Genomic DNA, 12,750 nt, shown 5'->3' on the forward strand with positions numbered 1-12,750 from the left:
CAGACAGAAGCTCTTGACAGTTTGGAGAGCAAAACATCTTTTTTCTAAAAAGAAAGGGATCCGTCTTTTTCATTGAGACGTTTCCCCCCGGCCCGTTCACCACATTCATAAATTCACTTTTTAAAGGGATCTGTCTTTTTCGTTGAGACGTTTCCCCCTCCCGTTCACCACATTCATAAATTCACTTTTTAAAGCCCTTTGGAAACAGAGTTTGTCGTTTGTCGTTTTAAAGCCCTTTGGAAACAGGACATTACACAGTTAGCCCAGGCCTACCCTTTTGAGCAGCCCAGGATCTTAAAAAAAAAAACCAACCCAAAGAATTTCCCAAGGCAAAGTTTGGCTGGAGGAACCTAAACACACAAACAACTTACGAGCCCTCCTAACATTTAATACAAGCCCATTTCCCAGTTCTTGGTCCTTCTTCATACCCCCCTTCTTCTGCATCCCAGGATCTTATTTCCCTGTTAGCCTTAATTCTCTCATGCTGGATTATATGATAGGGAGGTAACCAGGATTTTGCCAATTTGACGAACACACATACAATCAAGATGCAGCAAATGCCTGAGGACTAGAAACTTTGGGATTCCTAAGAGAAGCATTCCCACATACATTGGAATGAAGAAAAAGGCACACCCTGGAGGAGAAACCTTGACGGGGGCGTGGGGAAGAGGGGAAGGACACAGTGTCTTTGGATTCACGAAGCTTTGAGTTTCAGCCTGTTCCCGTATTACGCAAACCGTCTTGTGCCCTGGAAACAGCATGCTCTAGCCCCAAGGCAACTCATGGTAAGGCTACAAGAGAGGTCTACAGAGATGTAGGGAAGAGCAGGTGCGCAGGGATCAGGCCGTGCCCATGACATTGGGAACCCAGGGCCATCCCCTGCGGCGGAGTCCGTCGTTGCCCCCCAAAAGCTAGGGCTTTTGTACTATCAAGGCTTCACCGGGCTGGTTTGCATCCCGTTGGCTGCGGCGTTCAACAGAACCGCCTTCCGGTAGGGCAGGAGCGAAGGGTTGTTGAGGAGGGTATATGCCAGCCACCACCGGGCACAGTTCTGCTTGCGATGGGAGGCTTTGGATGCCGGCTGGTTCATCAGCATCACCCCTGAAGAGAAGGAACACAACCAAACTTCGTAAAAACCAACACACCAAAGGGCCTTGGCTCGCTCCCAGCCAGCACTGGCTCTGGAGGCAACTGACATCGCTTCCTGTCTTGCTATAAAATAAAAAAATACCGGAGGCTCCAATCTGACAGCAGGGCTTGTCACTCTCTGGCTTAATCCCAGCTCTACGAAGGGAAGTGAGGAGGCTAGGAATAATGGAGGAAGTATGGGGGTTTACTTTTTGTGAACATAGGAGCATGCAGGAAGAACAGGACAGCATGCGGGATACCTCTTTGAACTGTGGCGTGGGTGCCTCAAACATAAACCAATTATGTTTAAAGCATGCCTTTTCTTTTATAAATCCATCCTCTCCAGTTAGGGTTACCTGCCTCCAGGTGGGGCTTGGAGATCCCTTGGAATTACAGCTGATCTCCAGACCACAGAGGTCAGTTTACCTGGAGAAAATGACATCCTCTGAGGGTGGACTCCATGGCCAACGAGGTCCTTCCACTCCCCATAGCTCACCCTCTCCAGGCTCTACCCCCAAATCTCCATGAACTTCCCAACTTGCAGGTGGCAACTCTACTTCCCACCCTCTAGAGCTGGAGAGTCCAGAAGCTCTTTGAAGCATCGTTGGATCCCAGGTAGGGTTGCCAAGCTCTGGCCTGGGAAATTCCTGGAGATTTGGGAGCAGTTCCTGTAGAGAGGGGGTGCCACAGATATCGCCTTCTGAAGCTGCCATGTTTTCCAGGGGAACTGATCTCTGCAGACTGGAGAACAGTTGTCATTCCAAATAGAGGCTGGCAATGTTAAGTCCTTCCCCTATACCACCTTGCACAAGGATCTAAATAAAGAACAGAAAAAGCAGGTCTTGTATCTAAAGAAGGGCAAATCTTCTACACGGCTGGCCACCGGCGATGGAATGAGAAAGAGATCATGGTTGCTGATTCTAAATACAGACAAGCCACTCCCTCTACTTCCCTCGAACGGTGGCTTCAGCAGCTTTTTCACATCCATCCACAATTACACAGAGAAGAGGTCGGCGCGCTCACCTTCTTCTATATCGCTGGGTTGTTGTCCCTTCGGCCCCTGTGGGCTTTGTGACTGGAGGAGCAGCAAGCAGAAGGCTTTCATCGCCGGGTGGGATTGGCTGACCTCAATTTTCAAGTAGTAACAATAAGTGCGGTAGCCTGGAAGGAAAGGCAGGGAGGGGCCCGCGTGTGAAAGAATGCGACAGAGCACAGAGCATGCATGCGTCAACTCATGCGCTTGGAGAGAAAAAAGGGATTTTTGCCTTTAGTGTTCTGGTCTCCTACTGTGTGCCTTCTTCCCCAACTCATTCTCTTCTCTACCTCCTTCCCATCCTTTATATGAAATGTTAAGATTGGGTTACAAAGGCAGGGACTGGTCACTGCATAAGGGTGTCACAAACAAACCACGGTTTGTTCATGACATGAATGAGCCATGGCTCAGTGGCTGAGCCTCTGCTTGGCATGCAGAAGGTCCCAGGTTCAATCCCTGGCATCTCCAGTTAAAGGGACCAGGCAAGTAGATGGTGTGAAAGACCCCTGCCTGAGACCCTGGAGATCCGCTGCTGGTCTGAGTAGACAATACTGACTTTGATGGACCAAGGGTCTGATTCAGTAGAAGGCAGCTTCAGGTATTCAGGTGTTCAGGAGCTGAGTATGGGAGTCATGATGGATGGCTTAGGAAGTGTTCGATCTTGGATCTGGGTATGAACAGCTTCAGTTATTAGGAGCTGGTTTCTTTCCCAGTACCTGTGATTTTAAACCACAACTTAATCCTCTCTTTGTAATGTCCATTTGTGGGCAAGTAACTAGCCCCAATTTGTTAAGGTGTGTGAATTCAAACGTCACAAGCAACTGAAGGATTTTGAAAGGGGGGTGGTTCTTCAATCCTGACTCCGTGTTCAAGGGGAGAAAGGCCGGAGGGGGAAGGAGGGAGAGCAAGAGATTGAGAACGTCAGGACCTTTAGTGTCACAAACAATTGCGCATCTGTTTTCTGCTTTCTGTTGTTTGCATCTGGTCAGAGCAAAACACAGTCTTGGCTACTGCGATTTAACCAGCAGTATAATAATATGATCTGGCATGTATCTAAAGAGCTATTTTTGATTTCTGACCACCCATGCCAAGAAAAAGATACATGCAGGCAAAAATCATGACCTCCAGAAGTAAACGAGCCAGTTATTAAAGACTTTGCAGCCAATCCCAATAACTAATCTGTCCCAGTCCAGAAATGCATTTTTTTTACATACCCAGCCCTTTAGACAGTCCTATTTCATTTGCCAAAATTTCCCCTCTAAAGTTCCAGTGGACTAATTTTAAACAGGGGCATTGTACGACTCAAAGCTATAACCAGTACCACTTAAATTAGGTATATGTAGTTAGAAGGTGCCCTGACCTGGATGGTCCAGGCTAGTTTGATCTCATCAGATCTCAGAAACTAAGCAGGGTCAGTCTTGGTTAGAACTTGGATGGGAGACTACCAAGAAAGAAGAAGAAGAGTTGGTTTTTATATGTCAACCTTCTCTACCACTTAAGGGAGACTCAAACTGGCTTACGATCTCCTTCCCTCCCCCTCCCCACAAGAGACGCCCTGTGAGGTAGGTGGGGCTAAGAGAGCTCAAAGAGAGCTGTGACTAGCCCAAGGTCACCCACCTGGCTTTGTATGTGGGAGTGGGAGAAAAAATCCAGTTCACCAGATTAGCCTCCACCGCTCATGTGGAGGAGTGGGGAATCAAACCCGGTTCTCCAGATCAGAGTCCACAGCTCCAGACCACCGCTCTTAACCACTACACCACACTGGCCAGAGGCAGGCCAATGGCAAACCACCTCTGAGCATCTCTTGCCTTGGAAACCTCACAGGATCGCCATAAGTCTGGGCCGCCAGTTGTTTTCTGTTGCCCCAGAAGGTCGGACATTAGGCTAAAAACCTAGGCAGTTCATGAGAGGGAGGGCATCTTGGCCATCTTCTGGGCACTGGGGTGTGTGTGTGGGAGGTAGTTGTGGATTTCCTGCATTGTGCAGGGGGTTGGACTAGATGACCCTGGTGGTCCCTTCCAACTCTATGATTCTCTTCTAAGTTGGCTGTGACTTCCGCCATAAGTCAGCTGTGACTTGACGGCACTTCACACCCACACAGAGTTAGAAGGAGCAAGGTAACAAAGAGAAGGAAGTGTGTGTGTGTGTGGGAGGGGGAGACACCTCATCTTCCTCTTACCTGGATCAAAGGCCTCTGCCCCGTGGCTGAGGAGGCTCACATCGAGCTGGCAGAAGTGAACAACATTGTAAAGAGCAGAAACCACCATCCTCCAAACGCCGGCCAGGACTCCCACCAGTACATTCAGCGGGAAGAGCAGATACGTCACGATGTACAACGCTCGCCTGCAGAGGGGGGGGAAGCAGAGGTCATCCTCCTACATACCGTCCCCGCGGTCTTGCTGTCCAGTTGTAAATGGGTCTATTGCTGGTCCGTGACAAAAGAGCATTAAGGGTTCCTTAATAGCTGCAGATGTTTCCTCCATGGGAGCTAATTGCCCAGATGTCTCTCTTGTTCAAGGCCCTTGTGGGTCAGATCAAATGTCTATCTAAGGCCAGCGTCCTTCTTCCAACGGCAGCGAACCAGATGTTTTGGAATTCCCCCAGGCAGCCCCACAGGAGAGGGGGTAGATAGGAGCTTTCCCAACAGAGGCTGTTTCAGCTCGGGAAAATGGCACCGGAAGGAAGCCTGAAGTCCCTATGCGATGGTCCCAAATCAGATCGGGCCCTGCCACGCTTGGGAAGCTTGGTTCCCCAAAGTGACGTTTGGCGGTGAAAAGATCAGTTGTGTCTAGGGAAACCTATTAGGGTTGCCAGCCTCCAAGTGGGAAATTGGAGATAGGAACCAACATACTAGGGTCCAAATACATGGTCTATTGTTTAATTCTCTGAAGAAGGAATGGCGAAAAAGGTGTGAATACCGGATCCCTGTTAAAGGATTTTGTTATGTATGCACGTGTGTGTGTGACTGAATCAAGGGAATGAAGCTCCTTGTAATCGCATCAGGGGAAACCCTGGGCAGCTTGGAGTTCCCTAAAGCTCCTGAACTGTATGTTCCCATTGCCTACTGGGTTTCCCGCCCCCCATCATGGTTGTGGGGGGAGTGGTCGCAGGAGGCCAAGCGGGCATATCAGCAGGGGTCTGGTCACTGTAGTTAGTTCTGTTCTTGTTCGCACAATAAAGCGGTTGCTGTTGGAACTCCGCCTCCGACCTCGTGTGTTCCTCCACGTAGACTTAACAGACACGATGCTAACATGAGTTGCAATCCTGCCCCACACAGGATTCTGATCTCAACTCTGCAGGGAGATCAGTGGATATATTCTCATTTAAGGGCTTTACATAATTTAGACCTTCATTTGACTTTTCGGGCCACAACCCCCTTGGTTCCACAAACTCAACCTGAGCGCCCCTACCCTATCCAACAACACAGTTGAAGGGACCCACCTCCAGCGTTCCCCTGCTTCCCCCTTGCCTCTTAGTGCCCTTCCCCAGGTAATCCCACCGCCCCCCAAAGGGCGGTACTGCCCACTTTGGGAACCACTGATTTACATCGATCCTGGATTGTTTCCCCAAGATAACAACCTCTAACTCTTGGCGGACGGCATCCCCAAGGGCAGCCATAGAGACACCCAGCACCAGTATCACCCACCCTCTTCAGTCACCTGTTGGTCAGCTCTCTTGGTAGATGGCCTTTTTCAAGGAAAAAGTAGTGTGTCAGGAAGTTCTGAACAATGACGGATGCCACCAAGGTCAACCAGAAGGGCCTAGATAAAGAAAATCACAAATATACAGATTTTAGCTCGGGTCACTTCTTAAAGCTGTAAGTTTTGCCATTTCAAACAGTTCAATTTCCAATTAGTAACAGTTACTGGAATAATAGTTAAACTTTGAATTAATATAAAGTTTTATTAATATAAAGCCTGGGAACCTCCCGGACTTACAACTGATCACACTACAGAGTTTAATTCTCCAGGAGAAAATGACTGCTTCGGACAATAGGACATTATACCCCATCTGAGGTTCCTCCCCTCCCCAAACCCTCCCCTCTCTAGGCTCCATCCTCCCTCCAAACTCCAGGAATTTCCCATCTGAGATTACGGGGTTAAAATAGATGGTGGAGCCAGCCTGGGCATGGGCCAAATAAGAACTGTGATATTTCCCCTATTTGCTTTTTCCCTTTTCTTTTTTCTGTACCCCTTATAAAAAAAACAAATAAAATTATATTTTTTTAAAAAGAAACATCATATTATGAGGATACAGAGAATTCCCTAAGGATCTTTTCAGATTATGATATTGATAAATGCACTGCAGTGACTGCTAAGAGCGATCCAGACATCCTCTGTTAATCCAGAGCTTCTTTGCAGAGGAAATCACGCATTCCTGACTTTTTCTGATTGCTGGGAAAACACAGCGCTTCTCCCAGTGAATGCACCTGAACACATGAAGCTGCCTCATACTGAATCAGACCCTTGGTCCATCAAAGTCAGTATTGTCTGCTCAGACCGTCAGTGGCTCTCCAGGGTCTCAGGCAGAGGTCTTTCACATCACCTACTCGCCTAGTCTCTTTAACTGGAGATACCAGGGATTGAACCTGGGACCTTCTACATGCCAAGCAGCTGCTCCACCACTGAGCCACGGCCCCACCGGTTGCTATTAGTTGTGTATGGATGTGGTTGCATAAAACTACTGGAGGGGCTGTGGCTCAATGGTAGAGCATCTGCTTGGCAAGCAGAAGGTCCCAAGTTCAATCCCCAGCATCTCCGGTTAAAGGGACTAGGCAAGTAGGTGATGTGAAATACCCCTGCCTGAGACCCTGGAGAGCCGCTGCCGGTCTGAGTAGACAATACTGACTTTGATGGACCAAGGGGTCTGATTCAGTATAAGGCAGCTTCATGTGTTCATGTGGATGCGTGTGTCTACATGCATGTACATTAGAGACATGATGCATTCCCGTCTCTTTCCACTTAGATATTTAACTGCTCAGGAAGGAACACTTACCACATGTTCTCCGCAATCTTGAAGAGGTACATGTTGGTGCCAGATTGCAAAGGGATAACCACGAGGAACGTGAAAGCCACAGCGCAGATGAAAAAAACAAGCTGCTGGATGAGTAGACCTTGACAAAGACAGAAGACAAACAGTTACACACAAAAAACTTAACAGTGTTGGGTATGTCTGTTCCTTAAGAGGGCCCACCTCCAGGTGGGGCCAGGAATTTCCTAACTCAGAGTTAGCAGCCCAAGGCTGGCAGAGCATGAAGACCAAGCGGCCGGACCTAGAGGACGGCTTGCTTCCATGAAAGGGCTGCCAGAAAGGAGGAGGACATAGTGAAAAAGTTACACCAGAGCCGAAAACCCACTTAGATCAGCAGTGGAGCAATGGACTCTGATCTGGGGAAACCGGGTTCGATTCCCCCACTCCTTCACATGAGCAGCGGAGGTGAACTGGGTTTGTTTCTCCCACTCCTACACACGAAGCCAGCTGGGTGACCTTGGGCTAGTCACAGCTCTCTTAAGAGCTCTCTCAGCCCCACCTACCTCACAGGGTGTCTATTGCGGGGAGGGGAAGGCGATTGTAAGCCGGTTTGATTCTCTCTTAAGTGGTAGAGAAAGTCGGCATATAAAAACACAACTCTTCTTCTTTGTCTTCCAATATAATTAGGGTGCAGCTGCCTAATAAAATGGATATACCGCACTGGAGAGAACTTGGTTTGAAACTCTGTTTTTACATTGCTCTTTGGCTAGTCGCTATATAACACAATATCTGCTCACCCAAGCAGGTAAAGGCTGCCTGGAAGCCTGTGAAACACATCCAGCAAACAAGGGCCTGTTGAGAAGGCTGGAGCTTGCGGGGGCGATAGAAAACATCAACGACAGCCCCACGGTACAGACGCTGGAGATTGATCCTGAAAAGGCCAGGGAGAAACAATAAATCATGACACACTTTTTTTTTTTAAAGAGTATCTTCTTGCCAAATGGATCACAAGGAGCTAGATTTTCTGAGTGACAATTTCCCAACCCAGAGCTGGCAACCTTAATGACAGAGGTGTTCAGTTTTGGGCACCGCAATTTAAGAAAGATGTAGACAAGCTGGAATGTGTCCGGAGGAGGGCAACAAAGATGGTGAGGGGTCTGGAGACCAAGTCCTATGAGGAAAGGTTGAAGGAGCTGGGTATGTCTAGCCTGAAGAGGAGAAGACTGAGAGGGGATGTGATCACCATCTTCAAGTACTCAAAGGGCTGTCATATAGAGGAGGGTGCCGAGTTGTTTTCTGTTGCCCCAGAAGGCCGGACCAGAACCAACTAACTCCATGGGGGGGGGGGAGACACAGCAACTTAGGATTGCTTCCCCCTACCCATAACCACGTTCAAGTACTTTAAGGCTGTCATATAGAGGATGGGGCCAAGTTGTTTTCAGTTGCCCCAGAAGGTCGGACCAGAACCAACAGGTTGAAATTAAATCAAAAGAGTTTTCATCTAGACGCTAGGAAGAATTTTCTAACAGTTAGAGCGGTTCCTCAGTGGAACAGGCTTTCTCAGGAGGTGGTGAGCTCTCCTTCCCTGGAGGATTTTAAGCAGAGGCTAGATGGCCATCTGTCAGCAATGCTGATTCTATGACCTTAGGCAGAGGATGAGAGGGAGGGCAACCTTGCCATCTTCTGGGCATGGAGTAGGGGGTCACTGGGAGTGTGTGGCGGGAGGTAGTTGTGAATTTCCTGCATTGTGCAGGGGGTTGGATTAGGTGACCCTGGTGGTCCCTTCCAACTCTATGATTCTAGGAAGAGAGCAGATACACAATTCACAGGTGACTGTATCCCAGGTTCTATCATGATTCTGCTTTTCGAGATAAGGACAGGCCACAAGCAAGATGATGCCTGATCCTAGCAGCAAATTGCAAAAAAATAAAAAATAAATAAAGGAAAAAGAAGAGAGGATAGGTTGCTTCTGGGAAATAAACTGTATTTGCTGTTTCTGGCACAAACCAGTAATCCTTTTTTTACACACCTCCTAGAGCAACCCATAAAGCAGCCTCCGGTGATGTTTGGGAACAGCGGGAGCTGGAAGCAAAATTAAGTTCTCACCTGTGCCTCACCAGGGACCTCATCAGCATGCTGAAAGTCAACAGGCAGGAGACAACGAGGGAGGAGACGAAGCACACTGCAAAGGGGAGCGGACGGAGTTAGTAAAGAGGTGGTCAAACCCAGGCAACAGGTTGTAGCTCAGAGCAGGGATGTTGCTCTTCTTCTTTTCGGCATTTGCACTTGACACGCTGCAAACGTTTGTGCTGTATTCATTGTGTATTTCCATTTTTTAAGTATAACCTGTGCATACATCAACACACACGTGTGAAGCTGCCGTATTGTGAATTACACTATTGAGCACATGAAGTTGCCTTATGCTGAATCAGACCCCTGGTCCATCAAAGTCAGTATTGTCTACTCAGACCGGCAGCAGCTCTCCAGGGTCTCAGGCGGAGGTCTTTCACATCACCTACTTGCCTGGTCCCTTGAACTGGAGATGCCGGTGATTGAACCTGGGACCTTCTGCATGCCAAGCAGATGCTCTTCCACTGAGCCACAGCCCCTCCCTATTTGTCCATCAAGGTCAGTATTGTCTACTCAGACCGGCAGTGGTTCTCCAGGGTCTCAGGCGGAGGTCTTCCACATCACCTACCTGCCTAGTCTTTTTGCACGGAGATGCTGGGGATTGAACCTGGGACCTTGGGAGTTAGGACATGCTTTATGGAGTATAGGTCCATCATTGGCTATTAGCCATAAGAGCTGTACAGGGTCTCTGGGTTCAGAGGCTGAAAATCTCTGATTGCCCATTGTTGTGGGGAGGGCCGTCATCCCCATGAGCCCTGCTTGTGGACTTCCCTGAATGGCCATTGTTAGAAGAAGAAGAAGAGTTGGTTTTTATATGCCGACTTTCTCTACCACTTAAGGAAGAATCAAACTAGCTTACAATCACCTTCCCCACAACAGACACCCTGTAAGGTCGGTGGGGCGGAGAGAGTGTGACTAGCCCAAGGTCACCTAGCTGGCTTCAAGTGTAGGAGTGGGGAAACAAATCCAGTTCACCAGATTAGCTTCCGCTGCTCATGTGGAGGAGTAGGGAATCAAACCCGGTTCTCCAGATCAGAGTCCACTGCTCCAAACCACTGCTCTTAACCACTACACCACGCTGGCTTTGTTTAGGAACTGGATGCTGGACTGGTTAAGAACAAGATGCTGGACTAGAGGGACCACTAGTCTGATCCAATATGGCTATTCTTACGCTCCGATTCCTTCAGTGTCCCATTCCACCCGCCACAACTTTGTTTTACGCCCATATTTTTTTAGAAAAAGAAGCAAGGATCACCTAAGAGCATTTAAAAAATGTCACTGCAGAAATCAGACTTGATGGATTAGATTACAATGACAGATTGTTAGGTAGCGTTGCCAGGAAAAGATTTCTAGATAATGCATCGGCGCATCCCCTCTGTTTGTAAAGGCATGTTCCTACCACTGTGTATGTGGAAAGCTGCAAGGACGTTGCCACAAGGAGGAGGCTGTATTAGCTGGAGGCGACAGGACCAACAACCCGGCTGCCTGTCTGTCATTGGCTTTGAATTTCCCCTCCCCCTCCTCCCCCCCTCCCCAGCTTCGCAGTTTCCCTTCCTCGCGGCCATCTGCTCGATTCCCCCAGATTTCAGTAGTCTTTGCAAAACGTGAGCATCTGCAGGGCTGTAGATTATTCCTCGCTCCTTCGATTCTTGGCGAGGACGGCCTCTTTTGGTTGCTGGCTAAAGGCCCGGACTTGCAAATGGAACAAATGTTTGACTTATCCGCTAAACTGCCCTCTCAAAACCAAACACTTCTCATGTCCTCCACGAAGACAGAATCCGCTGGTTCACAATGTTAAATAAAGCATTGCTGATGACAGAATCAATTCATTTGAAATGTAGGGTCGGAGGAGAGTTTTCCGGATACCGTGGACTGCCAAAAGGACAAATCAGTGGGTTCCAGATCAAATCAAGCCTGAACTGACCCTAGAAGCTAAAATGACTAAACTGCAGCTTCCGTACTTTGGTCACTGGAACAGAGAGTCATGCTAGGAAAAGTTGAAGGCAGCAGGGAAAGAGGAAGACCCATCATGAGATGGATGGACTCCATAAAGGAAGCCACGGCCCTCAGTTTGCAAGACCTGAACAAGGCTGTTAACAACAGGATGTTTTGGAGATCATTAATTCATATGGTTGCCGTGTGTCAGAAGTGTCTTGGTGGCGCTTCACACACACACAATGACAGAATTAATAATTCATGCATCATTTGCCAGCCAAAACACCCCATGGTACTAGGAATACACATGAACATGTGAAACTGCCTTCTACTGAGTCTGACCCTTGGTCCATCAAATTCAGTATTGTCTACTCAGACCGGCAGCGGCTCTCCAGGGTTTCAGGTGGAGGTCTTTCACATCACCTACTACCAGCTTCTTTCCACTGGAGATGCTGAGGATTGAACCTGGGACCTTCTGCGTGCCAAGCAGAGGCTCTTCCGCTGAGCTAGGGTCTCAGGCAGAGGTCTTTCACACCACCTACTACCTGGTTATTTCCACTGGAGATGCCAGGGATTGAAGCTGGGACCTTCTGCATGCAAAGTCGAGGCTCTACCACTGAACCACAGCCCCCCCCCCAGTAGGCGGCATATATACCACGTGTACATGGTGCACATGCCCCATGCAGTGACTTTACCTTGTCACCGAAAAGACTCACCTTCCAGTGCCCAGACATAGTGCTTGGCTGTTGCCAGCTCCTTGTCTCCCGGGAGACTCGCTGGGTTTTCCATGGGGATGAGGCCGAACTGGACTAGCAAGGCGGTTACATCCATTGTCATGCCGGACCTCACTATCTGGATGTTGGGGACGAACGTCACAAGAAGCAGAAGGGCAACCTGTGAAACCAAGAGACTAAGAGTGAGGCTGGTTGCTAGCAAGGAGGAGGAAGAAGAAGAGTTGGTTTTTTATACCCCCTCTTTTCTCTACCTTAAGGAATTCAAAGCGGTTTACAGTCACCTTCCTTCCCCCCCCCCCCCACAACAGACACCCTGTGAGTTAGGTCTCACCCTGTGAGAGCTAGCATGGTGTAGAGGTTAAGAGCGGTGGTTTGGAGTGGTGGACTCTGATCTGGAGAACCGGGTTCGATTCCCCACTCCTCCACATGAGCCACGGATGCTAATCTGGTGAACTAGATTTGTTTCCCCACTCCTCCACGTGAAGCCAGATGGGTGACCTTGGGCTAGTCACAGCTCTCTCGGAACTCTTTAAGCCCCACCTACCTCACAGGGTGTCTGTTGTGGGGAGGGGGAGGGAAGGTGATTATAAACAGGTTCGATTCTGCCTTAAGTGGTAAAGAAAGTCGGCATATAAAAACCAACTCTTCGTCGTCGTCTTCTTCTAGGTGGGGCTGAGAGAGTTCTGAGAGAACTGTGACTAGCCCAAGGTCACCCAGCAGGCTTCACGTGGTGGAGTGGGGAATCAAACCCAGTTCACCATGTTACAGTCCACTGCTCATGTGGAGGAGTGGGGACTCAAACCCGGTTCTCCAGATCAG

General features: G+C 48.9%; 1 protein-coding gene across 1 annotated transcript in view; it reads right to left on the reverse strand.

The window, feature by feature from the left end:
• Positions 1–908: 908 nt before the first annotated feature.
• The window catches only part of STRA6 (signaling receptor and transporter of retinol STRA6), a 30,266-nt gene continuing 18,424 nt past the window's right edge, over positions 909–12,750 (reverse strand). Inside the window, exons 10-17 of the mRNA XM_056865861.1 lie at positions 11,914–12,091; positions 9,239–9,314; positions 7,930–8,063; positions 7,157–7,274; positions 5,821–5,922; positions 4,341–4,504; positions 2,152–2,289; positions 909–1,101 (exon numbers count right to left, since the gene is read on the reverse strand). Of these exons, the coding sequence (XP_056721839.1) occupies positions 929–1,101; positions 2,152–2,289; positions 4,341–4,504; positions 5,821–5,922; positions 7,157–7,274; positions 7,930–8,063; positions 9,239–9,314; positions 11,914–12,091 (1,083 nt within the window). The 3' untranslated portion in view covers positions 909–928. The remainder of the gene's footprint in view (positions 1,102–2,151; positions 2,290–4,340; positions 4,505–5,820; positions 5,923–7,156; positions 7,275–7,929; positions 8,064–9,238; positions 9,315–11,913; positions 12,092–12,750) is intronic.

The sequence above is a fragment of the Euleptes europaea genome, chromosome 20 (assembly GCF_029931775.1).
Source record: "Euleptes europaea isolate rEulEur1 chromosome 20, rEulEur1.hap1, whole genome shotgun sequence".
NCBI classification, from domain to species: Eukaryota; Metazoa; Chordata; class Lepidosauria; order Squamata; family Sphaerodactylidae; genus Euleptes; species Euleptes europaea.